At 43.2% G+C, this 26,985-nt stretch overlaps 2 protein-coding genes and 1 long non-coding RNA gene across 6 annotated transcripts in view; 1 reads left to right on the top strand and 2 right to left on the bottom strand.

The window, feature by feature from the left end:
• zbtb45 (zinc finger and BTB domain containing 45) overlaps nt 1–2,879 on the bottom strand; it is a 21,642-nt gene extending 18,763 nt beyond the window's left edge. For 2 of the 3 annotated variants that reach the window (XM_030064602.1, XM_030064586.1), the window contains exons 1-3: nt 2,783–2,879; nt 618–1,952; nt 109–243 (exon numbers count right to left, since the gene is read on the bottom strand). In XM_030064602.1, coding sequence (XP_029920462.1) covers nt 109–243; nt 618–1,670 — 1,188 coding nt within the window. In that variant the 5' untranslated portion in view covers nt 1,671–1,952; nt 2,783–2,879. Of the gene's footprint in view, nt 1–108; nt 244–617; nt 1,953–2,540; nt 2,683–2,782 lie in introns of those variants that run through there. The other variant, XM_030064594.1, reaches the window with a different exon arrangement.
• On the top strand, nt 2,152–17,875 carry LOC115368588 (uncharacterized). The gene is made up of 8 exons (XR_003929050.1): nt 2,152–2,274; nt 2,823–2,863; nt 5,880–5,939; nt 7,125–7,220; nt 11,938–12,289; nt 13,342–13,410; nt 13,560–13,670; nt 17,139–17,875. It is a non-coding gene; the product is annotated as an uncharacterized LOC115368588 (long non-coding RNA).
• LOC115368431 (hexokinase-1-like) overlaps nt 9,549–26,985 on the bottom strand; it is a 41,208-nt gene continuing 23,771 nt past the window's right edge. The window contains exons 11-19 of one of the 2 annotated variants that reach the window (XM_030064564.1): nt 26,085–26,233; nt 25,598–25,717; nt 20,713–20,808; nt 19,976–19,987; nt 19,046–19,145; nt 17,160–17,343; nt 13,543–13,698; nt 11,962–12,195; nt 9,549–10,354 (exon numbers count right to left, since the gene is read on the bottom strand). In XM_030064564.1, the coding sequence (XP_029920424.1) occupies nt 10,204–10,354; nt 11,962–12,195; nt 13,543–13,698; nt 17,160–17,343; nt 19,046–19,145; nt 19,976–19,987; nt 20,713–20,808; nt 25,598–25,717; nt 26,085–26,233 (1,202 nt within the window). In that variant the 3' untranslated portion in view covers nt 9,549–10,203. The remainder of the gene's footprint in view (nt 10,355–11,961; nt 12,196–13,542; nt 13,699–17,159; nt 17,344–19,045; nt 19,146–19,975; nt 19,988–20,712; nt 20,809–25,597; nt 25,718–26,084; nt 26,234–26,985) is intronic. The other variant, XM_030064571.1, reaches the window with a different exon arrangement.

Genomic DNA, 26,985 nt, shown 5'->3' on the forward strand with positions numbered 1-26,985 from the left:
TTTTCAACGAAGCGTCTCGTCTGGCACTGACGCGCTGCAGCGACTGGCTCGTTTTTATGTCTATCAGCCCCTCTCATTGGCTGCCGTTCACCTCTGCTTTATTCCCACCTGTCCGAAGCCCGCCATGGATTCCTGCGAGCCCTCCTGCTCTCCCTCTCGCCGCCCGTCCTCCAGAGCGTAGACGGCCCCATCCGCGTCCTGAACGCCTTCGTCTTTCACCACCACTCCCTCTCCTTCCAGCACCTGGGAAGAAAAAGGTCAACTGTGATGTTAGGGAGTGTTAGAGACGATGCTTGTAACCGTGCAGCAGAGCAGCGATCAGGTATTTGTAAGAGAAATGGAGCAATGAAAGGCGGTCGCGGCCCTTCAACCGAGACCCGGCTTAACGACCTACAGTAGGAATGCAGAAGTCCATAGATTATCAACTGGGCAATTACAGAGGGAGTTTAGACGACAGCCTCGCTTCAGCTGTGTCAAGTGCAGAAACATCTCAGCGATATGCGCCAATGCAGTGAGGGAGAAAGGAAAGCAGAAACAAGAAAGAAAAGCAAACCGTTGCAGCTCTGCATGCCTGAAAGCTGTAACCATGGCAACACTTCCCCTCATCCCAGCCCTACCTGGAGTCTTAGCGGCTGCCTCTGCTTGCGGCTGTGTCCCGCCCCCCTGTCTCGGTCTCCGTCTCTCCCCCGCTCTCTGCCGTCCATGTCCTCCTCCTCGCTGTACCTGTCCATGCCCACCAGGTCGTCGGAGAGGTCGGTGCCGTTGCCGCGGAGGCTTTCCCTGCCGATGCTGTCGACGCTGCCCACCCCGGAGCTGCAGCCCGCCGAGAGGTTCCCTGTGCTGCTGCCGTTGGCTCCGTTGGCGGTCTGCGCCAACAGGTCTCGGAGCTTGTACCTGACGTCCTGAGTGCAGCTGGAGGTCTGCTTCATGAGGACCGGGCCGGCGCCGGAGCCCAGCCCGTCCGGCCCGCACATGGAGCCGGGGCCCATGTCGCCGAGGGTCATCAGGCCCACGGGGTTGGCTTGCTCCATGGGGCCGGGGCCGCTCTCACTAACACTGACGTTGGCACCCCCCAGCCCGCCGCCCATGTTGGTTCCCCCGCAGTCCGCCATGAAGTTAGAGAAGTTTGGGTAAACGCCGCCCGCACCTGCGCCGCCGCCGGAGCAGCTTCCTCCGCTGCTGCCGCCGCTCTCCCTCCCTTTTCCCCCGCCGCGCTCCTCCTGCTTGGGGAGGACCCCGCCAAGCATCGCCCCTCCCGCCGCGGCCGCCGCCGCCGCCCCTGCGGCCGCCTTCCTCTGAGAGATGATCTGGGTGCACTCGTCGATGACCGTCTTGATCTGCAGGATGCTGGCGGCGGTGAGGATGCACAGGGCCTGCGACTGCAGCACCACCAGCGAGCCGCTGTACATGAAATCCACCAGCTGCTTCACGGTTTCTGCGGGCACCAGCGGCGGCACCGAGATTTCGGAGTGCCCCAGCAGCAGCTTGTCCTGGAAGAAGGGGCTGCCGGCTGCCAGGACGCAGGCGTGGGCGCGCAGCGAGGCGTCGTGTATCCGCACGGTCACGTCGCAGAAGAGGCCTTCGCGCCGCTGCGTGCGCAGGGCCTCCAGCACGGACTGGCTGGAGTTGTGGAGGTGGATGTAGTGCACGGTCTCGGTGCCAGGCGCCATGACGGGAGGGGGCGGGACGCTGGGGACGGGGTGGGAGTGGGGGTGGGGGAGGGGGGGGAGGTGCCTGGGATTTTGCGTCAGCTTGAGGGATGAGGAGGACAGGGAGGGAAACGGGTACAGTGCATGGGCCACGGTGGGGCCGCCTCCCTTCAAACAGTCATCAGGCTGATGTGGAGCTTCCAAGTTTCTTCGCTGCTGTTTTCAAGAGCGCAAGCAGCTGCCTTTGTGTTCCTGAGAGGGAAGCACCTCGAGAGGATGTTTCCCCACCGGCTCAGTTAAACCCTGTTAAAAATCAATCAGGAGAAGACGTGAGAAATGCAAAATATTCAGCTGCACAAAGTGTTTTTGACTTCCTGCATTTAATGTAAACCGTGTGCCTGACAGATAGGGGGTGACAGAGGTGACAGCTGACCCGCTTGCTAATTAGTCATCAAACCCGTAATAAAAATCAATCGCGCGCGTCATCTCGAACACCTGTTTTGGACAAATGACAGCACGTGCCGCGCGCGGGTCCGACAGCTCGTTAGGTCACGTTCAGAAACAGATTACCTGTCTGCTGTGCACGGCGGGTGGCCGCGGGTGCAACTGCTGTGACCCTCCGACTGTAAGTTAGAGCCAAACACACCCAAAAACACGCAGTTTGAGAGCAACTGCGCGACAAAAAAACGCCCCGTTGACTTCAAACGCCGCTGCCAGTTCGAGTAAACGGGCTGCTAACTAGCTAACGTTAGCCACGGCAACAAGCGGACGAGCTAACGCTAGCTAACGTTAGCTGTTGACATTAGCCGCTCCGGTCCCGCACACTAATCTAAACGAAATGCGGGAATTTGCCCCATGCACGCAAAACACCGCAGCCACACGAAAACATACTTTAGCTGCGAAATATCGGGTGACATCTGGCCGCCTGGCGAGCTGAACAACAAAGCGGCTGTCGAAGCTCCAATACAAAGCTAACCCAGATCACTAGCTAGCGTCCAGCCCGACACAGCAAAACTACTGAAGTTAACCTGCCAGCTAAACAGCTACGAGCCTTTTTAGAGCACAAAGCGCCTTCGGGGTCGCTGGTTTACAGGTACGGTGTCACCGCGGCTCGCTTTACCTGCGTTACGTACCTGCAATGTGCAGTGACACACGGCTGCTTGTTGATTTCAGAGATGGATGCAGCAGGAAGCCCTCTAACGCACCACAACCTGGTGAGAGCTGGAGACACACACACACACACACACACACACACACACACACACACACACACACACACACACACACACACACACACACACACACACAGAGTATGACTGTGATCACGACAGTCCTTTTAGTTTGTTCTGCTTTAAACCACAAATGCATGCGTGCACTTGCAGTACTTGCACTCTGTAGTTATTATGTATTCAGTAGGATTGTTAATGCACATATTCAGATATGATGCACATACTTTTTTTTTCTCCAGAACTAGCTCACGATTAATGCACAATGCACATATTTATACAGCATGCACATAGGTTATTAGGGTTAGGTTATTTTCCACTGCTGTTTAAATTGTTCATACTTCTTCTTTTTTTTTTTTTTATAATCCTTGTTTATAGTGTTTATATTGCTTACTGCTATTTATCATGTGTATACTGTATATTTCTTCTAAATTTGCACATTGACCTGCCTCTATGCACATTTTATACACCCATGCACACGGTTTTTTGTTTTTTTTTTTGTTGCACATTGCTTTTTGCACACTGGGTTGTACTTAGGTTATTCTGTTGTACTCAGATCTTATTCTGTTATACTTAGATCTTATTCTTTATTTCTATTTTTTTTTTTTATTTACTTAATCTGTAATCTGTGGATACTGCTGAAGAAAATGTGAATTTCCTGCGGGATGAATAAAGTATCTACCTACCTACCTACCTACCCTTATTATGTATTCAGTAGGATTATTAATGCACATATTCAGATATGATGCACATACTTTTTTTTCCAGAACTAGCTCACGATTAATGCACAATGCACATAATTTATACAGCATGCACATAGGTTATTAGGGTTAGGTTATTTTCCACTGCTGTTTAAATTGTTAATACTTCTGTTTAAATTGTTCATATTTCTATTTTTTTTTTTTATAATCCTTGTTTATAGTGTTTATATTGCTTACTGCTATTTATCATGTGTATACTGTATATTTCTTCTAAATTTGCACATTGACCTACCTCTATGCACATTTTATACACCCATGCACACGTTTTTTTCTGTTTTTTTTTTTGTTGCACATTGCTTTTTGCACACTGGGTTGTACTTAGGTTATTCTGTTGTTCTGTTGTTAGGTTATTCTTATTCTGTTATACTTAGATCTTATTCTTTATTTCTGTTTTTTTTATTTACTTAATCTGTAATCTGTGGATACTGCTGAAGAAAATGTGAATTTCCTGCGGGATGAATAAAGTATCTACCTACCTACCTACCTACCCTTATTATGTATTCAGTAGGATTATTAATGCACATATTCAGATATGATGCACATACTTTTTTTTTTTTCCAGACCTAGCTCACGATTAATGCACAATGCACATATTTATACAGCATGCACATAGGTTATTAGGGTTAGGTTATTTTCCACTGCTGTTTAAATTGTTAATACTTCTGTTTAAATTGTTCATATTTCTATTTTTTTTTTATAATCCTTGTTTATAGTGTTTATATTGCTTACTGCTATTTATCATGTGTATACTGTATATTTCTTCTAAATTTGCACATTGACCTGCCTCTATGCACATTTTATACACCCATGCACACGTTTTTTTCTGTTTTTTTTTGTTGCACATTGCTTTTTGCACACTGGGTTGTACTTAAGTCTTATTCTGGTGTACTCAGATCTTATTCTGTTGTACTTAGATCTTATTCTTTACTTTTTATTTATTTAATCTTGTAATCTGTGGATATTGCTGAAAAACTGCGAATTTCCTGCGGGATGAATAAAGTATCTATCTATCTATCTATCTATCTATCTATCTACTGTTTGACACATTTCTAAGGCACATATTTTATTTCTTCTTTTTTTTTCTTAAATTTTAATTCTTTTGAGCATTTGTGCAACTGCAACTAGCCCAAACTCAATGATTTTGACACTTGAGTGAATTTTCAATCATCAATAAAGTATGTCTGATTCTAAAATGCATATGCACTTGTAGCCTATAAAATGCACAGTGCTGGAAAATTTATGACTACAAGCACATAAATACACACACAAGGCAGCGTGACCATGTTAAACATAATTTGCATAAACATACGCACAAAGAATTAAAGAAGCAAACACATGCACACTAACTTGCAGACACAGACATGTTATTGGTTAAACTCTAATCTATCCAGTCCATTAGATCAAATTTTAGTGATTCTCAGGGAAATTGGCAGCCAAACAAATAATATTAGGGCCAGGATGATATGCTTATCTCCTGATTTGATGCTATCACGATACTTGGGTGCCAATTTGATATGTATTATGATTCGATAGTATAATTTATTGCAGTTTTTGTTTTTTGAATTCTCCTCTACTTTCTAGCTGTAAAGTTTGATGAGGCTGTGATTCTCCTAGAGGTCACTATAGGTCATTTTATGCAGCGATGTCCAGTTTGACAAAAGTCTCTGCCTGCAGTGAAATGGCTGCTATGGGGGCCAACATCATCACACAGGAATCAAATGTGGCTCATTGAATCCACAAGAGTCTCAGCTTTCCAGTCAAAGCCAACTGATGCAGCTCCAAGACTGTTTAGGCCCCAGTCTGCACACACAGAGAGCCCATTTTCATTCACACATCTGGAGGTCAGAGGTCAAGGGACCCTGCTGGAGATGACCATGTCACCAAAATGTAGCTTTGGAACAATATTTTGCCTCCTTGCCGACAACTGAGCATGACATACTGGGTACCAACAGATTCCTTTGGTCGTCTTGTTTCAGATGATTTACTTTAAATGAATTCAGAATCAAACAAAAAAAAAATATTAGTGAGGTGATTTATTCCCCCACCCTTGGATAATATAGATAAAAAAATATAACGAACGATAATGTACTGCGGATAATAAAACAATGAGTTACATAAGCAAGAATGCACTGAAGCGATGCATTCATCATCTCCGTCTTTATCAGAGTGAAGCAGCTCCTGTTGGTTTGAACTGTCTCCCTCTGTGTGTGTGTGTGTGTGTGTGTGTGTGTGTGTGGGCTCAGGCTGTCGTGTGAATGCAGACTGGAGGTGTGCGATGGAGACGAGGCTGCAGCACTACACAGGTAAGACGAAGAGGGACCGTCGAGGCATAAACAAGGCAGCAGCCAGCGTGTTGTGGCTAATGAACGATGGTTCAGTCTGGGCCAATCAGTATCAAATATGTCACAGTATGTTTTTTTTTTCTTTTTTATTACTGGAACACAATGATCAGCGGCGTCTGGGATACAGAGCGCGTCAAATCAGACACCCCCTGGGTATTGTTATTTAGCAAATGGGACAATATGGTGCTCAAATGCATCATTCCTCCAAACTTTTATCAATCTAACAAGTAAAGGAATGTTGTAGTGCCCTGCTTTGACTAATTGTGGTCGCTTTGAGAATGCAGGGATGAAACAGTGACACGTGTGATGCCCCAAAGTCCTGTCATAATCTGATGAGCAGCATCTCTTATAGTTCTGCCTTGGTGCCTTTTGAGAACCAGGCTTTATTTCAACAGGTTACAGAGCCGAACGTTACGTAGCGGACGTTGCATTTCCATGGAGGCCCAGAGCTGGCTCGTCTTTTTTTATCACAGAGAAAGCTGCTGCTGTTTTTGCTCATGTTTTATCAATATGACGGCAAAGCGGACACTATATCTCGGAAATCTCTTGCCGCAGCCCCTCCTATAGCCACTGACGTCAGCGGTTCCAAGTTTTGGACCAGCAGTGATGTGGAGCCATGTTGGTGGCCAGCTTCTGGACCCCAGCACCAGTGCTTTTTTCCAGTGGAAATACGTGGAACTGGTTCTAGATTAGGCACTGGCACCGTGATGGTGGAAAAGAGAGATTAGATATTGTGTGTGGCAGAGGGAGGGGGGACGATCAGCAGCTTGTGTTGTAGGAGACAGGGCTGGGTTAAAGCTTCAGCAGGAAAAAAAAAAAAAAAGCAACTGTAAGGAAGGTAGAGGCCGGTCACACACGAGACCTTTTTGGAAAATGGTTTATCAAGCAGTCGTGATGTTTTACCTGAATCCACCCACATTAGCAGTTCACCCCAGAACGCTGCCCTGGTCCAGTTTTACACGCCCGTATCTGAACCACACTCACAAAGCTCAATGCTGCCCCTGACCCATCACCCACAATTATCTCTAAATCAATTCTGCACCCGACCGGACCCAGCCTGACCCCCTGAATTTCTTCATACATCCAACTTGGCTTTTGAGGATGGACTGACAACAATCTGATGTTCGCCACTTGCTGTTTTTGCAGGTCGTCTGCTGGATGTGGATCGATGTGTGGCCTGGATCGCTGTTAGTCTGCGTCTCTCAGGCCAGTGACCTCCCCTCTTTCTTCACCCAGCAGGATGTAAGTTATTGGACAGTGACAGTGGAGATAAACAGGAAAGACAAGGGAGAGAGGGGGGATGACGGGCAGCAAAGGGTCCAAGTTGAAACTGAACCCGTGGTTGGGGGGGCGCCCTGGTGGATAATCATGTTTAAAATCCTAGGTGATCGTAACTTTGAATATTGTACATTGAAATTTATAAAATGCATCTGATGCTGGTGAAGATGGAAATACACAGCAACACTGAGCATTATTTTTGTTTCTTTTACGCTGATTGCTTTTTCGTTTCTCTTTTTTTTTTTTCACTGATGACCCGCCTGCATGCAAGTCATTTTTACCTGTACCTGCACCTGTAAATTATTATTTTTTTCCCTGCACACACACACTTTTTGCAGGTTACTTATGGCACCAGAGGGGTATCCCAGTGCAGGACTCTAATTGCCCTCTAACTCACCGGACTGCAGCCACTTGACATGCTAATTTTACTGAAACTCACACCCACATCCGCATGTAACCGCTTGTCTAATGTTGCATAACGCCGGGTATGGATTAGGGAAAAATTTAGCTATTTTATATAAGAATATGCTTTGGTATTGGACGTCACTGTCATCTTAATCTTTTCAGCCTGCGACTTGCTGCTAATTATTCATAACTTTGTTCTGCAGACCCATAATTGCTCGAATCTGCAGTTTACCCATGGGAGAGGCAGGCGGCAGTTCAATCCGCACTTCACCATTTAGCAGAGTATATTAGTATATTAGTATATTAGTTTGGGGCACACTGAACATACAGATGCAGAGTCACTGCTCGAACGGCTTCAAATCGCTTCCCTGGTGTTTGTTGAACTCACCAATCAGCTCATTTCCAACAGAAATGGCTGCAGTTTTTTGCAACCTTCATCGTGAGTGAGTGATTTTCAGTGAATATCTCAGGAGAGAATTATACAGAATATATAGTTTAGCGGTGAAGTATTTCTTTATCTTGATGCACCAAGTAATTATATTTAAATAGATGCTGTTGAGACGATTCAGCCATCAGGCATTATTTGTTGAGGGAGAACATTTTTTGAAAAAACTAGAATATTTGATGGAAATGCTGAAAAAACACTTTAAACCTGGTGCGATTTCTTGAAGGGAGTTGGTGTGTAATTATACCGAAATGGTTGTAGAAATGGTTGTTTTTTTTTTTGTTTGTTTTTTTTCTTTGCGGGACAGTCATCGCTTAATCTTAATCTGCTCCTCAGCCTTCAGGTACAATCAGACGCTCGCGGTCAGACGTGCAGCCTGTTATCAGTGTCAACACCACACCGTGCACTTCCACCTCCTCGGTTCTTTGATTTGCATGACCTGCACACACACACACACACACACACACACACACACACACACACGCCACAGTTGCTGCTGTTTTCTGACAGGGACAGGCCTGGCTCCCTCAAAGTGAAAAAACAAACAAACCTTACAGCAACTCTGAAGCTGTTTTATTTCCACAGTGGATCATGTGGATTTGAAATACATGCCTTGGAATATAATGAGAATTGAATTTGTGGTGAATCTTCCTCTACTTGTGCAAATAAGATGGCTTCAGAGTTGCTGTAAGGATTATTTTTTTCACTAGCGACTCCCATAGAGTTCAAGTCTTTATGCTAAGCTAACACAAAATCCTACCAATAAGAACCGAACCACTGCATGTACAGAGGTGAAAATGGTGTCGGACGTCTTGTCTCATTCCTGGTAAGCCAAAAAAAACCCCCAAAAAAACGTTGGATTATTCCTTTAACGTGGCTGCCCATTTTTAAGATCCCAGTCTAGTTTCCAAGGAGCGAGAGAGACCACACAGGCTTTTCCTGCACAACAAAATATAATTTAATGAATTCACTTTTCACCGTCTTGATCACAAATCTATAGTGATGTAAAAAAAAAAGAAAAAAAGAAAAGGAAAGAAAGAAAGAAAAGAAAAAGGATCCAGTGCTGTCCTTTGTCTCGGTGTAAGGCATGCAGTCTTCATACAGCTTTGGACATTGAAAGCTACAGGTCATTACATTAGGACATACTGACACGCAGCTACAGATACACACACAAAAGCGCTCTCGGTATCCACTCTCTTCTCGGGGGCCCGATAAACATTTATTCTTTTTTACATACAATGTGTAGAGGTGGGATTCAACACAACACCTAAAGTATAGTAGTTCACAAATAGCAACAAGATAGGCTAACACTTTCCGCCGGGGCCGGTCTACGCTCTCAGCTCCTCAGGAATAAATGGTACGGTGCTGCTGGAGTACTTCAATACGTGAGTTACACTGACATGTACACAAAAACGGGTTAGTAGCGTAGCACATGGTGTGAGTGTGTGTGTTTATGTGTGTGTGTGTGTGTGTGGTACATAAAATGAGGATGATTTGAACAGCCGTGACTCTTGCATTCAACCCTATGCAGCGAGCCCTTTTGGAGAAAAAAAAAAAAAAAAAAAACGGTTTAGCGAACCAGTGGCGCCTGTAAAAATGCATTCAGCGAAGGAGCTCCTCCATTCGGAGGTGACATTGAAATGCTGCTCTTGTAACCCTAATATATAAAAAGTACAGAGGAATTTTTTTCGTGTCTGTGGTGCAAAATCCTAATGACCTCTGGGATTCAAAGTGGCCTTCGCTATATAAATACAATTATATATTTGCCTCCATATAAAAATAAAGTTAGCAATACACAAATACTCCACACCTAAGGAGTTTAGGTTTAGCAGATTATTGACAACAAGCTACTGAGGAAAATGTACAAACATTGAAATAATAAACCCTCTGGTGTGGTATAAATAAATATTTAGGCTATTCAGTTATAATTCCTTATGCGTTCAGCACGTCTCTCTGGCAGTGGGCGGGGCCAGTTGGGGCGGAGGTGGAGTCACGGCTGCCAAGGGGCGATGATGGCGAGATGGGGCTGTGCGGCGGGTGAAGGTCAACGTGGAGCAGCAAAATCGCTTTCGAGGCCGAAAGGCAGGGCGGAGCTCCTCACTGCTGCTGTGCGTCCATCTCTCTCTGGCGGCAGCCCACGGCTGTGATGAGGGCGGCGCCCTTGCCGCTGCCGTCCTCCGATAGCAGGAAGGTGACCTCACATTTGGGGGCCAGCTCCTTCACTGTGTGCTGGAAGATTCTGGAGAAGCTGTGGGTGGAGAGCAACAGGAAACGGGGGTCAGAGGAGGATTTGCTACTGAAGTCGGAGGAAATGTGCTCCCACGCTCTCTGGAGCTGAGCAGCTACGTAGGAACCAGCAAAGTGTTGCAGCAAAGGGTGGCGGTCATGCACCTGTGGGTTTTTGTTCTAGGTGACTTCACCAATTAGCTCACCTTCAGCCCAAGAGGAGGAACTGGATGGTGGAATCACCTGTTGGAAGTGTTTGGTTTGGATGAAAACCTGCAGATGCTGTGAACTTTACAGCAAGCCGTTGCCTGTTCCTGTGTTTGATTGCGTGTGCATCTGAGGTTTGGTTGAAATGAGCCACGTGACACCTTGAGAAGGCTTGGCAGTAACCCTTCCTCTATAATTGCACTGCAAGTTTTTATAGTATAATAGTTTAATTATTACATAGCAGTGCTCCTCATGCAATGTAAAGAATTGGCACCCGGAGTAATTTCAGGTGCCAATTCTGTTCTCAGTCAAGATTTAATGCCGCCAAATGCAGAAATGAAGTTGGCAAACGACAAGCAACATCATCCATTGTACCTGTGACAGACTACAGGTGTGCTCTTCGGTGTCTGTGCTGATACAGCGAACAGAGAGGCGGCTTGAAACAAAGCCCCAATGATCAGAAGTATAACAGTCAGCCGTTTAGTTAGCAGCTTTAAGAGCTACTGGATTTGTTTAGTTAAAAGTAAATGAGTGAGTGACCAGTGAGACAGTTATCATCTGTTTAAGGCCGCGTGGATCTCTGGGCCGTATGAAGTTGTCCTCACACTGTTTGAAAAACGTAAAACCTTTTTTTTTTTCCTAATGATCTGCACCGGCGTTTAATAAAGGTCCTTTTCAAAGTCCAAATTTAAATGGTCTTTTGAGAGTACCTAGATTACATAATTGGATAACATTTTCTGTTAAAACATCATTGGGATATAAAGTGTGGGGAGCATCCTCCGAAAAGCATAAACCAACCAGCCGGTACAGTGTGAGGTCACACCACCCGAGGTTTGATTTGAAAATACACCAAAAAAGGTTCATTTTAATTTTTTTGGGCTGTTAAACCATAAAGCTATAACTAACAAGGTTGAAAAAGTCATTTTTAATTTCATTGTGAACAAAAAGTGTCAGGTGCAAAAATGATGCCTTAACAGTCTGAATCCTCTTTTAGAGGTTTTGAAATATGAAATTTTTGTTGCCACTTGTTCATATTTCTATTTTTTTTTATATATTCCTTGTTTATAGTGTTTATATTGCTTACTGTTATTTATCATCTGTGTATACTGTATATTTCTTCTAAATTTGCACATTGACCTACATCTATGCACATTTTATACACCTATACACATGGTTCTTTGCACATTGTTTTTTGCACACTGTTGTACCTAGATCTCTAGTGTGTTGTACTTAGATCTTATTCTTTATTTTTTATTTATTTAATATTGTAATCTGTGGATACTGCTGAAAAACTGTGAATTTCCTTCGGGATGAATAAAGTATCTATCTATCTATCTGATTTCTTTTTTCCCCACCAAAATGTATATTTATCATAATGTTTTGGTTGTGACCCTGCAGCCCTCCCGTCCGCCCGTGTCTTACTGTGGGTGCAGCTTGTACAGCGTGCCGTCCACCCCGACGGTGATCTCCAGGTGGTCCAGCCCTCGGTTCTCACGGATCTTGTCCACCACGGCCGCCATTCCGGCTCCGCAGATCTGAGCGGCGCGGCGGGACACGGTGCCGCACACCTCCTTGACGATGATACTGTCGTCGCAGGTGCTGTCCAGCCCCAGCTGCTGCAGGATCGCCCTGACCTGCAGCAGCGCCAGACGATCGCTGTGGGGAGGAGGAGAGGGGGGCGAGGGAGGTCAAAGGTCAGCCAACAGCAGGAGAGTCACTGGATACCTCACAGCTGCTCTGAGAGGCTAAGGTAGGCTTAATGTTGTATAAACTGACTCGACTGTGTGTGTCCCTTCTCCTCCTCCTCTTCTAAGGTGTATTTTCCCCATCAGATGCTACTTTGATATGAATAATGTCGCTATGTAGGAATTTTTATTAGTAAATGCTTTTGTGCAATCATGCTTTTTTTGTTTAGGGACAAAATCCACCCTTTTCTTACTGTTACACTGTCGGGTATCATTTTGTAATGATCCAGGGTATCCGCGGGGTCTTGAAAAGTATTAAAAGGTGATAAATCAATTTTGGAAAAATTAAGACCCTTAAAAAGTATTAAAAAGTCTCATCACGACTTCATAAAGTCTTAAATTTTGTAAGTATTTTTTTCTGAATTAGCTGTCCAAGAGTTTGAGTCCCTAAAACATCGTAAAAGTGTGTGAATTTATTCATTTTTATTAAAAAACAAAGATGAACAGGTACATAAAAAATGAGGCTATTGTGGGTGCGTTCGTAAATTGTCTCTGAGAGCGGCAGAGCGAGCGGGCGGGTGGAAATTCAGAAGCACAAAGTACGCTCTGGCGCTCCCAGTGCATATTACGAACGCACCGAAATGTTACATGAAGCCCCGCGAAAACGGAAGAGAAGGCTGGTGAACGCATGAATGGCTGAACGGTAACATAATGGGAAAGTGCAAATTTGCAGCGTCCTGGCTGGAAATGCTGGACTTCAAAGACTGGCTGCAGCAAGTCGATGGGGAATGTCAGGGAGGCATATTGTACATTATGCAAGAAGAAGATAAGCATTGTGTCAATGGGAATTGACTAACTGAATTTTGTTGTATCATAGTAGTCTATAGTCTTTATCACAAACGAAAACTGTTAAGTTAAAAATATCACTGATGTCAATGGTTACAGCTTGAAGTGGCTGTGGGGTATTAAAAAATATTGAGAAGGTCTTGAAAAAAGTCTTAAAAAATAAACTTAAAAATTAACTTCAAGATTCCTGCATATACCCTGAGATCAGTGTGTTGTAATTTTACTTTTTGGTGTCCTCATTTTCTCTCTGCCTTGTCTGTTTCTGTTTCAGACACTGATTCAGAGGAGTTTTCCCATAATGACGGGGGCCCCTTATGACAAAATGGGAAAGAAACACAAGGTACAACACTTAGTTTTTTTTTTTTTTTTTTTTTTTTAGTGTTAAAATACTTGAGGATGGATTTCCTCCACAGAGCTTTGAGGTTTTGATGTGGCAGTAAGTCAGTGATTTAGTTGCGACGGGAGCGCTCACCTCTCTATCTGGGACAGGAACTTGGTCTCGAAGATGCCCCTGGTCTTCAGCGTCTCGGAGATTTGTCCCCGGAACAGGAAGCCGCGCTTGGTCAGGTCGATCAAAATGTTCCTGACGATCTCTCCCAGGTACATGCCGCTGCACATCTTCTCATATCTGACACGTTCGAGGAGGAGAAACATCTGTGTTAGTGCTAATGCCATCACACACTCACTCAAAAAAGAAAACAATAAAAAAAAAAAAACAGTACGCCTTTCATCGTGAGAAATAGAAAGATCACGATAAAATACTTTGATTAAATCAGACATGGGAGAAAGATTATTTTTAAACATCTGTAGCGGCTTGTTTTGGCCTGTGTAGTCGCCAATGCACAAAAAATAAGTGTCAAAAAGTTTAGAAAAATCCAAAGAAAGAATTTAAAAATCAATTAAGCGTCGTTCTCTTTAATTTACAAATCACTTGACACTAGGCTGTTGATTTCCAGCTCTGGTCTTTTGGATCCATGTGAATTTAGAATAAGCAAATTGCAGGAAAATGTTGCATCCTGTCTTGCTGAATATGGGCGATCCAGGACGTTTAAAATAAAGCTCCCAGGTTTGTATTCCACTCGGGCGGTTTTTGGGAAAATGTTTCCTGAAGATCAGCAGGGGGGGTTTTGGCGTCTGTGTTGTTTTTGTTGAGGCGATGGAGAAAGGTTGCTGATTTATAAGCGTGGCTCGGTAGACACTGATAAACCAAAGCTTTCCTCCAGGATGAGTTAACAATTACACACAAATGGGAGTCGCCTGCACCTGCTTGTGATTTTTCTGGTCACAACTCAGAATCGCCTCACCAGGAAGTGAATCCTTTCATTTTATTATTTTATTTATTTATGTATTTATTTTTTGGCCATGTGGAATGGAAGTGAGTTGGAGGAAAATGTGGTTTCACTCATTTTCAAATTTAGACCTGATGCCAGGCGAATTGCATGGTAGGATAGTTTTTTTTTTTTTTTTTTTGTTTTTTTTTTTCGGATTTCAGAGGGACATTATAGTGTCAGATCACTGATTCTTGAGAATTTGGATAAATCATGTCCCACTAAGAAAAATGCTATTTCTGCTGGAAATTTACATATTAATGAATAAAAAGAATCAAGGGCATAATCATGGGGTCCTTTGCACATTTGTAAGGTTCTTTTATAGGTTTATTTTTAATTTGTATTAATTTAATGATTATATGTTGGCCCATGGCCTACAAAACCAGTTGTCCTCGGATAGGAGATAATCATTTCAACTTGATTAAAACAACAAAAAGTAATAATTTCATTGAATAATATCTTTACCACATGAAAGAGTACATCATAATATGTATTAAAAACTACAAACGATGGGTTTTGAACAATATTTACTATTATTTTGTGGTTCCTCAAAATGTGTCCCAGATATTCGTCACCACCGTCAGATATTTATTTAAAAAATAATAATAAAAAAAACTACAAGGTCAGTTACATTCCTGAGGAGCCCTTTTCAAACCTTCAGCTCTACTGCATGCTTCAAGACCACTTAGGCTCCTGTAAGTTTTCTATTTTCTCTTAAATCTCTTCATATTTTTGGACACTGCTACTGCCACAACCATAATTTGTCAACACCGTCACTTCTGTATAAAAAATATTAAATTAGATTATGGAATAAATGTATACTTTTTAAGAAGAGGTCTGATGTAGGTAGCAACAGGGGGGAAACAAGCTGGCTAATGTGAACAACTCATGCTGATCATGTGAAAGAGCAGGTTTTTGTCACCACCGTCAGACGTCACCACCGTCAGGTTTTCTGTGTGACGTGATGACTGAAGTCTGAAAAATGTTTATAACAGTGCTCAGGATTGTTAAAACCTGTCTTATCCAAATTCCCAAGAATCAGTGACATGATGGTAGAAATGGTGTGTCGGGGGCTTTTCCACCACAGGAAAAACACACAATAATATTTTGATATGAACACTGACAAACATGATCAGTCGCCGGCATCCGTCTAACCAAAAATATCAGTGTTGGCATTGTTCTCCAAAAACACACAGTGTACCCGCTGCACAGCTGAGCTCTTATTTAAATAGTATAAATCTTGAAAAACAACAAATGTGTTGGACTTGTATCAATGGAAGTCAGTTTACTCAATTTAATTTCTCAGTGCTGCAGCTTTTCTTGAGGTTCTGCTTCTTCTGGCTCCTAAGTTCTGTGTGAATAATAATATGAATTGAGTTTAATGTTTTAATAACGTGAATTAAAACTGAGACTGTGGATGGCAGTGGCAGAGTGACGTGCTCTATGTGTCTGTCAGAGCTGTTTAAATTCCCCCATAAGGCTGGACAGTATATCAGCATTATATTGATATTGTGATATGAGAGTAGATATCGTCTAGTCTATTTTGGATATTGTAATATCAGGATATGGCGCGAGTCTTTTCCTGTTTTTAAAGCAGGGGTCTCAGACTCATATAGGAGGCGGGCCACATACATTCAGATGAGAACTTCACGGTGGCCGAATAGGTTTTTGCTCAACACATGGATATTTTAGGCTACTTTCTGATTTTCTATTTTAAATTAATCAATTTGGAGCCAACCAGTCAAATGAGAAACTGCATGGTGGCTCATCAAAGTGACACATGATGTAGACTTACACGAAGCAGAAGAGAGAGATGCAACAGATACATCGCAGGCAGGTTTGCCGTTTACCTCCCAGGAGAAAATAAACAATCTTTCTGTCTTTCTTGAGAAATTGTGCGCTCCATGTTGACCTTTAGCTTTTTTGACAGCAGGTTCACTAAAATAACAAAACACACCAACTCGCCTGCTGTTTTTTCCCATACTACTGATCAATGGATGGTTTTGTAGTGCTCAGTCTAATTAATTTATCACTTTATCATAGCAATCTATTCATTAGGTTATTACACATTTGGATTCAAATATTTCAGTTTTATTTAAAATGTTTTGATTTAAAAATGTTTGACTTTTCTCCCTTTTCTGCTTCCAAATGTGGTGCGATTTAGCCTGAGGGCCGTCTCTGTTTTAAAAGCTGCATTTCAGTAAAAGGAGACAGTTTTCCTGAACTTATTAGATTTTTGTATCTGCTTTATTTATTTATTTATTTATTTTTTTGCCTCAACCTGCTTGGTGGTGTTTTGTAAAATTATACAATAATATTATATACTTCAATTCCATCTGTATATTTCATATTCATTACCATCTGTATATTTCACATCTCATATCTCTTTTTCTTAGGTTAGCCCTTATTGTATATTTTTAGTTTTAGCCTTTATCGTCTTTATTGTATATATTTAGCTTTTATTCTATTTTATTTAACTTTATTATATGTTTCTACTGTTGCTGCTGGAACACCAGAATTTCCCTGGTTGGGATCAATAAAGTATATCTATCTATCTATCTATCTATCTATCTATCTATCTAAAAGAATTTCACAAAAAGCACCAACAGTCGTCTCTTCGAAGTCATCACATTATCCATATCAAGCTGTTTGGTCAGAGACATCATGATGTTTGGTTTTGTCCCGATCTGCTGTGTGTGTCCTGATCTCGATGTGTGTGTGATCACGTCCATCACGCCAGGCACCGGGAGGGCCTCCTCACCTCTGTTTGCCTTCGTTGAGCGAGTTCTCGTCCACGGCGCGGTCGTACTGCGTCCTGATGTCGTCCAGGCAGCCGTTGTCTCCGAACGCCCCCCACTCCATGTTGACGCACATGCGGCCCTGGTCTCCCTGCACGATCTCGATGTTCCTCATCTCCTCCATGTAGCAGGCGTTACTGCCCGTCCCTGAGGAAGGAGGCACACGACGAGCCGTACGTTTCAAACTACCCAGCAGACACCACGGTACAGGATAACAGAGCTGTTAATTTCTTATTATAGCTCTCTGTTTTCCTACTTTTTTGTGTTTCTAATCATGGAACAAGATGCTAAAACAACGTCAGCTTTGAAAGAATGTGAATATTTTTTGGAAAGGAATTAGTTTCAGGGATTCTGGACCTCAAACCTGATTTCTGCTTCACTTTCTTGCACCTTGGAAATATTCCTAAAGGCCTCAGTAAAAGTAAGATATATTGTTGAAGATTTTTATGGCTGCAAGTAAATTAAATTTTTAAAAAAAAATTACAAAATGCTGGCTCCAGAGGAACCCTCTCTATTTGCTCAGTGGAGAAACTGACCTTCTTTCTGCGACTTTAAAAGGAGAAGCAGCTTAGACACCGGAAAAAATGGGAATGCTAAAACCATCTGGACTTTTAACAAACTTTTTTTTTTTTTATCTGAACCTTCTTAAATGCATGATAAACAATACTAGAGCACCTTATTTTTCTTACTTTGTATTTATTTTTTCCTCACTGATTGTGTAGTAGTAGCCTAGGCCTCATTTGTTCATGCAAAAACTAAAAAAAAAATCAATAAAAGTATCAAAAAAAAAAAGAGACAGGTGGCATCAGGTGGTTGAAAGGTTCATCAGGAGCCACGAGTCCTGCTGCAGTGTCCTTTGAGCCTGAATGCCAACCAAGTGCCCAAAATGCAGAAGTACGTTAATCACTTACATGTTACTGATGCCTTTCCTCACATTTCTAAACAAATTAAAATTAACTAATTAAAATCTTGAACTCCACCTGACATATTGTCCTTCAGGGGCTGTAGCGAGCTCAGTTTTGAAGCCAGAGTGAAGATACAGGTATGAAGAAACAGGCACGGCACCAGGATTTAAATTTTGCTTTGGCCAAAGTAAATTTGGCCGGGCCTTTTAATTACACAAGAAGTTAATACTGTTTGCCTTCCTCTGATGGTTTCCAGCTGCTAGTCTCGCTACAACAGAAATGACTGATATCCTGCTGTGGAAAACTTCCATCCGGCCTGCAGAATATTAATGAATTCTGAAAATGTGAGGAGGAGAAAAATGCCTTCTGGTGTTTAGAATATCTAGTATTTTGTTGTTTAATCCTACATCGAAGCAACGCCAAAAACAACTGAGATGGAAATAATGTTATTATTTACCGACCTCCAATATATGCATTTGACTCAGATATATAAAAGACATGTAAAGACATAATTGCATATTTGCAGCTGTTAGAGGACCTTCTCAATGAAAGTCTAAAAAGAGAAGAGGTGTTTAGAGGGGTCGCCGCTCCTCCACCTGTAGCTCACACACACTCACACACTCTTTGAATAGCTGCAGCCGAGGCAAAGCTGAAACAAATTCTCGTCTTTTTGTGAATGGAAGCCATAGTGTCTCAAGGATATTTGAATTTGAATTTAGAAAAGCAGATTAGAACCATCACTCCTCAGGTTTAATAGTTAATATTCTAATTAACTTTAATTGAAAATAAAGGGGCCCCGGCTCCTTTGGCCATCCCACAGCACCGCGGCTGATGATGAAAGTAGCCGACCTAAGGAAGCCACGATGGCACAGAGGTCGTGATGTTTAAAAAAATGGGGGCGGAGAGGAAGAGGTTAAAGTTGAAAGAGGCCGATTTGAACTTACCTGCGATCAGCCCCACCTCACAGGTGGGCTCCTCATACGCACAGGTCATCATCGTCCCCACTGTGTCGTTCACTATGGCGACCACATCCAGCTCAAACTCCTACACACCCAGACAGCACAAGGCTAATCATTCACAGGCTAAAGTTTAAATAAAATAACAATTTAAAAAAAAAAAAGTTGAATGCTTACCACTGCTGTTTAAAATACATCTCAGCTTTCATTCACGAAGAATCATGCATCATGTTGCAAACCAGGAAGTCAATGCACAATTTGTTTTTAATTTTTACACAATACAGGCTTTATATTTAGTCATTATCATAAGTTTATCTAGTAATATTTTACTTACTGGAGCTGGTAAAGGTAGTTGTATAATCTCTCTTTGCAATGTACAAAATTTAAGATGTTTACTTTTGCCAAAAATACATAAAAGCACCTAAACGTGAACACTGGCAATAGTGTTAATATGTCACATTGCTGATGTTTTCCAGCTCTCCACTCAACAGTTTAGTAGTGTTAAGTCCAAATGTTTGATTTGAGATGATATTGTTACTGAATGGTTGTTTCGACTGATGGATCACATGAGACAGCTTTTCAAATGGCACACCAAACACAATGCAGGTCACTCACACCCCCTGACCGTTCAGTGAACAGACTGTTTTCAGATAGCCACAAAACTCCAAAACACTGCCCAGCAACACACAAAATACTCAAGTATCGTAGTCATTTAACAAAAAAAAAAAAAAAAATCCTTGTAGTGTTTGTCTTGAAACGAGAGCCCACAGTGCAGACACAACAGCCACACTCCTCCAAAAGTTTCTGAAAGTAAGTTCTCCAATGATATGACATGCCATTAAAACAATAACCACACATCTCTGCAGTCCGGCGCTGCTTTACCTGTAGGTTATTAATTCACATTCACTTAATACTTACTGGATCCTCCATCTAAAAGAGTGAAATCAATAAAAGAAACTCAAAAGTGGTGACTTGAGAATAATGGGAACTCTTCACATACAAAAAAAAAAAAAAAATAGGTGACATGGACTGATAAATGGAGATAACATGCATATTTGTGATGAGACATCGATAACACCCGCCAGATATAAACCATGGCCGGTCATGACGTGTGCTGTCCAGCCATAGGTTTAGTCAGAATGGGGTTAAAACTTCATGTTAACATTGCAGTTCAATCCCAAAATCAGTATGCTGGGATTAGCATGTGATTGGACTGGCTGGAATATTTTCTGGTGCAAAACTCCTCATTACTTCAGAACAATGCTAGCTGTTAAATTTGAAGTAGCTCCTGTCATTTAGGCTCATTTTTGGTTTTTGCACTACGTTCTTCACCATTTTGTCCTTGTGTTAGGCCTCAAAGACATTATTTTGGTTCGTTATTTAAATAAAAACAATAATTCTGCATATTAAGGCTACACCTCTGTGAACTTTGAGAGGAATTTGGCCAAGTTGCATCATTTCCTTTCCATTTTCTCCACCAGTGGCAGTAATTTTCTTGTTTTATCGGCACAACACTGCTGAGGGAACGTTCAGGTCACACTAGTGTTGATATCAGACATTGTCTTATTGAGTGCTATGTGTTGGCCGTGATGGATGAAGTGTAGTGCCCGGCAGCATTGTCGTAGTGTTAAGACGTATTTCCTGTCTCAGATTACCTCTTTCCTTTTGATTCCTTCCCGTAGAAGCTCCACCACATCCTCGCCCTCACAGTCGGTGGCTTTGAAGCCTTTGGTCCAGTTTATGAGAATACCCTGCCGAGCACACAACAAGAACTGTGTTAGAACAACACAGCGCTTGGTTACAGGCCGAAGATTGGAGAGGCAGCCCTCCGACTGCGAGGTCACCGTCTGAAACTCACTGCACGGGCTGGGAAATTGAGTGAGAAATTGCTCTTTTCCTCGTCATCGGCTGCTGTCAGGAAGAAGTAGAGCAAAGCGTTTAATCCCAGTTAGCCCCGTGGAGCCGCTTCCAGTTTCCAGCAGCTCACAGTTCATATCAGAAATGCAAATTCCTCACCCTTCAGCAAAATTCATCATTTTGAGATCAAAATAGGCCACTTATGAGATTCATGTGGAGCCGCGGAGAATTTTTTTGGTGGTGGTGGTGGTGGGGGGGGATTGGTTGGATTGATTGGCCTAGATGCAGAACTGGTTAATTTTAACTTCAGCAACACAAATCCTCGATGCAGAGCACAGCTTTCCAATTATGTGGCAGGCACTTGAATGCGCAGAAAGTCAAATTTACATTGGAACAGAGTACTTGAAGGCAACAGCACAGCCAAAGTCAAGGAGAATGGACAGTCCATCGTCGCATGACCCCATTCGTCCCCACTGACCCCATTGTTTGCTTTCCTATAACAGGAAATTTCTATGGAGAAGATCTATTGTCACTGCTGTGAGCTTGTGTTGTGCTGGACTCCCGCGTTACAGATTACGGGCTGCGTTTCAACACAACTCAGCTTTTCAACTTTTGAACGCGAGGTCTGAAGAGCATGGCGCAGGTTCATTCAGGGCGTGTCCAAGTCCACTTTTGCTATTTTAACAGTAGAAAAAAAGGGCCATTGCGCCAGGCTCATGATTTAAACGGATTTGTACTTAGTCTGTTAATTAATCATGGGTGCGTTTTGGGATGTAACGTGCAATAAACCAGCCAGAGTGCCATCTCCCGTTCCCGATGTCATTTTAAGACGTGCACCCCCACGGGCACGAGTGCATTTGCTGTTTACACCATGTCGGCGCTGGACAGGAAAGTGATAACCGCCAAGAATGGAAGCTAGATTATCGTGCTTGGCCTCGCTTTGCACCAGGTGTAAGACAGGGCCCTGGATGCATTTAGTGCCCGAGATAAAGCTGGACTAGTTGGGCAAGTTAACATCAGGACCACGTGGATGCCTAGTTTTTGTTGCCTAGTGCACGTCTCGTCGCTGCTCTGAGTGTTGTGATATCAACTGGTCACAGGTGTTAAACGGTCGTGACTCTGCAGCTGGGCAGCGTCGCCTCCAGCGGCACTTAAATGCTGCGGTCTAGTTGCCATGTTAGCTGACATTAACCGGGTTAGCTAGCTCGATCACAAGGCACCTACAGCGCACTTTAATGAGCGACTTGACACAGCCTCCGGGGACTAATTAGAAAAGTTGGCACCGGGAATTAAATTCCAAACTTGAAATTAACCCTTGATATCAGTTTTCTCGCAGCCTTTCATTTTTGTCTGTGCAGATGTTGTCGGTCTGGTTCAGGCGATTTTTTTTTTGGTTTGTTTTTTTTGCTTTCATAAGAGCTTGTAGTCTCTCGTTAAATGCTGGCAGGTGATGCAGCGACTCGTTTTTTGGTTTTAACCTCAGATCCCTGCAGTGGCGTCAGTATGTGCTGCAGTCTTTTTCAGACACGGGAATGTGGACAGGACACGGTATTGTCGAGGTCATCCATATGTAAAACCTCTCCGTTCCTCAGGGCATGGCTTATAAGTGCCCCTGCTCCCATTTGACCCCATAATGGCTTTAAGAATTAGTTTTCAGGCAGATGCAGATTTACTTAAACATAACTCGAAATGAGCAGCTAAAGCAAATATCCTTCAAATTTTTCTCCCGAGGGAGTGCTCCCCTGAATCCCCGGTAGTTGTGGCCGATTTTTGTTTTTTTTATCCTTCACCTGTTTGCATCTCAGACATTATAGTTCAAGTTCATACCAGGCAGCTGCCATTATGAATTTGCTGAGCTTCATGAATGTGAGGAACAGACACCCTTCTATAATAGCTAAAGATTAATCAAAGATGAACAAATTAAGATTTTAAGGTGCACATATCTTCGAGATTATGCAGAAAGCACAAGATACACCTCGACCTGGATGACTAAGAACCATCCTTGCCTTGGATTCCTGCCTGTGTTTCTACTCTTTTCCCTTTTTTTTTTTTTTTTTCCCACTCTGCGTGTCCCTCGTGTGTTTCCCTAGCCCCGCGTGTTCGCCCCTGCGTGCCTGCCCTGAGTTTAGTCTCATTAGTCCTGCCCTGTTCCCGGCGTTTCCTAACCAATCAGCTTCCCTGCTGTGCGCTAGTCTTGTCACCTGCGTCTGGTTATCTCATTAGTTCATTAGTGCTAAAGTCCCGTTTGCAGTTCTGTCTTTTGTCGGTTCATTGTGTTCAGTTTGCCCGCCTGTTCCTCTGTTCCTCTGTGTTATTAATAAACTCAGTTATCTTCAGCCCGGCTCCACACGGCCTTTAGTTTTACTGTTACAGATGGAGGTCTTAGCTGTTAGGCTGGCTTTATACAGTGCAGCTTCCACATGATTATTTACAGGTTGCAAATGAATCTTGGACCCTTGCTATGTCTATTAGATGTCTATTAACAAAATATTCCAAATGATGATGCAAACCCAGTTCAGGAAGTTCCTCGACTGGGTTTCCTGTGGAATTCCACGACAACAAAAGTTGCACGGCTCTGAGGTTGCGTTTGAGTTGCACCGTGTTACATCATCCTGGTTATCAGAGGCAAAATGAGTAAGATCTTCCTAAAAACAATGTATAGACTCATACATCACTGATGAGCCACTAGCAGTGTGTGTCGGTGTGTGTGTGTCTGCAGAGACCCTGCCCTCTGCCTGGGTTTTCTTGTTTTGTTGGACTCTTCTGGGCATCGGACTCTGGGCCCAGCCAATCACAGCGCAGTGCGGTGCCAGATCAATAACACAACGTCCAATAGGAAGCTACAAAAATCGTAGATGTGGACTGTGGGGAAAAACGTGAGTGAATCTGGGTTTGGCTTTCACCTGCTGGTGAGCGCTGAGGGAGAGGAGGAGGACGACGAAGAGTGACGTGCTATTGGCCTGTTCACTGTTGGACAGGGAGGTGCAAGCGGGACACGTTTTTTTCCTAGGATGGCGATGGAATTTCGCACATTTTCGGTGGTCATTTCATTCCGTTGCCGTCCCAGGAGGCAAAAAACTCGCTGCTGGCCGCTGTTAGCTTGGCCACAGAGGAGAGTCCAGCTTTGATTTACAAACCGCAGCCAACAAATCCTACTCTTTTTGCTTTTAATGCTCAGAGACTTTAGTCCTTTGAGTATGTTTCACCCTGCATGGAGAACCCTTCAGAACAGCTGAGAATGCTTACAACATGTGTCATCAAATCTTAAAATTATAGGTCACAATAATACATCCATGACCATGCAGTGGGTGAGGATATATTTCTTTGTTTCTCCTCCTCCACCTGCAGCCTGGGGTCCATCAGCTGCCAAATGCCTGATCAAATCCTGATCAATATTACTGTCCCTTTCTGCCCGTTTACGTCCACTTGCGGTGGGAAACGACACCGAGTACAGAAGCAGAGCAGACAGTTGTTTTTATTATTTCACTCCTGCAGCAGCTTTTGTTGTCTTTACTTTGTAGTAGTGTGTCGTGACTTTTCTTTTCTGGTATGGCAGTATTGCTGTGCTAATTTGCCCATTGGGTCAGCACCTACTGCACAGCTGTCTGGCCCGGAAGGCATGAATATAAGAATATGTCAGGGGGGTATCATCCTGTTTTGTTTGTTGTGAATCTGTTGGTCTGTGGTTTTGGACTCTAAATCAATTTAAACGTATCAAACAGCAAATGTTGTTCATAAGACTAGAAGAGCAGAAAAAGGTAATTTTGACGATCCTGTCACATCCTGACATTTAGAAAATATTAACACGGTTATCAATGAAAGAAGCGACCGCCTGGACTTCCTGAATATTCTCCCTTCACACTTTGGTTTTGCAAGAATCACCGTTTGGGAAAAAAAAATTAAACGTCCTGTTGCCTCTCTGAGATGTTCATAAACTGCAACCCTGCAATAGTTTACGACAGAGTTACGGTGCATGACACAGTTAGGCTATATTACATCACAGGCCTCGTATACAGGCATATACAGCCACGGCAATTATGTGGTAGCATATTACCTGGGCGGGACCGTTGTACTAAGTTGTACAGTATGTAAGTGAAATGTTTGTGGCTAATTGCTTGTGAAAAACATGCGAACGCTGTCCACAAGCTTTTGAAACCTCAGCGCTCTCACTTGATTTCAGGACGTGTTCTTTTTTGTTGTTGCGTAATTGTGTAATTTTTTTCTAATTTCTTGCAATTGTTTTTCTTTTCTTTTTTGTCTTTTTGGCTCATTTCTTGCTAAGCTGCCAAATAGCCTTTTTCCCATGTTTGCGAAAGAAATTAAGCAAATCTGCCGGGGTTTCAAAGGCTTAAATACCGGGTGGGATCATGAAATCCGAACACATGTGCAGCCAAAGAGGTTGCATTTAACCATCGCGTATGCACACGCGCTGCACGTCTGTTCTGATTTGTAAATTCTGATCCCTCAGGTAGCAATGAAATGACAGATCTAACCAGACTAGGCCTCAGACTGGGGGGATTTAGGCGAACAGAGAAAATTACATCACGTAAACAGGTTTGTATATTTTGCTGCGTGGAAATCCCCGCTGAGGTTAGCACATAGGGATCCAGGGTGTGGCTCTCAGTCAGTTTACTTGGCTTAAATAACGTAAAGGGTTTTGGAGGTAGCCGATAGACAACGTACTGCGTCCAAGCTGGTCTGATGGCACGGGAAGGAGAAGGTGAATCCCAGGGGCAGACGGGCGCTCTTCATCCCCATGTAGTCCAGGAAATCAGAAATGCAGTACACGATGTGGTCGAACAGCTGGAAATCAGACAGCAGGGATTCATTTAATTTTACTGGGAAATATGGCTGGGTATGACAAAAATATTAACACGTGAAAATGCAATGCATAACGTGATTTCAACGAGTGTGTGTGGCGCTAAACTTCCCAGATGAGGGGCGTCATTGCCACTGAGGCATCTAACGATAGCACTATAGCATCCTTAACCTGAGATAGGTGTCAAAACTGGAGGTAAGCGCTGTATGTTATGTAAGTAGACATGTCATGTGGAGTGCAAAGACAGAAAAAAAAGCAGAGAAACACTTTCCTGCCACAAATGAAACATGAAATCCTGAAGGGGCTAAAATGCACATTGATGACTCTGCAGTTTAGCGGTTCAGTGGTTACCTCTTCTCCGGTGCCCTGCATGACTTCTATGGGAATGGCGTAGATTTTATTATGCATCTCCACTGTCCGTCTCTTGCCGCTGCGGATCTTTACCAGAAGCACGCGGAAGTTTGTCCCTCCGAGGTCCAGAGCGAGGAAATCCCCGTTCTCTGCATAAACGAAAAAGACACCAAAGTTCAGCCTTGCCGTTTGGACTTTTTCGAAATGCCGTTTCCATTTTATTTAAAAAAAAAAAACACATCTATATCATCGTTAGGGATTCATGGAGACAGTCATAGATGTTAAATTTTAATTCCTGGCAAACTATTTATTTTATCTGCATCAGTGCCACGTTTTTCAGAGGGTGGATGTCTCATTTTTTTGAAATTGAACTTCAATTATAGTTACATTTCTGTTTGATCTACTTGAAACCGCTCCATGACATTGACACGTTTGCAGCCAAGATCAGGGTGGGACAGCTAGTGACAGTTAGACACCTTAAGAAAGATTTAATGCGTGTTCATGCCTGGCGATCATTTGGAAACAATGTGGCGGAACGTCATTCACTCGCACATGCCACCTTTGATCCTCTGAGCCCGGTGTGCTTCTGGAACGCTGCCAGTAGACAAACTCTGCCTCTAGTATGAAAATTGCAGTCCCAAGTTTGACAACTGATTATAATGAACCTCACCCAAGCAGTTAAACTCAAGTGTCACACTTACTTTAACTTACACTAGTTAGAGTACGCCTCGCTTCAGACGATGACCTGATACCCCGCCTTAATTGCGTTCGGGTGCTGCAGAGCGTGACTGTCACACTCCCTCAGTTCAAACGGTGAATTTTGTTTTATTATGTGCACGCTCGCATCGTGATGAGTGCGCCGATACGGTACATCAAGATCCTGCAATAACATACAAAAGCA

This window comes from Myripristis murdjan, chromosome 1, assembly GCF_902150065.1.
Source record: "Myripristis murdjan chromosome 1, fMyrMur1.1, whole genome shotgun sequence".
Taxonomy (NCBI): domain Eukaryota; kingdom Metazoa; phylum Chordata; class Actinopteri; order Holocentriformes; family Holocentridae; genus Myripristis; species Myripristis murdjan.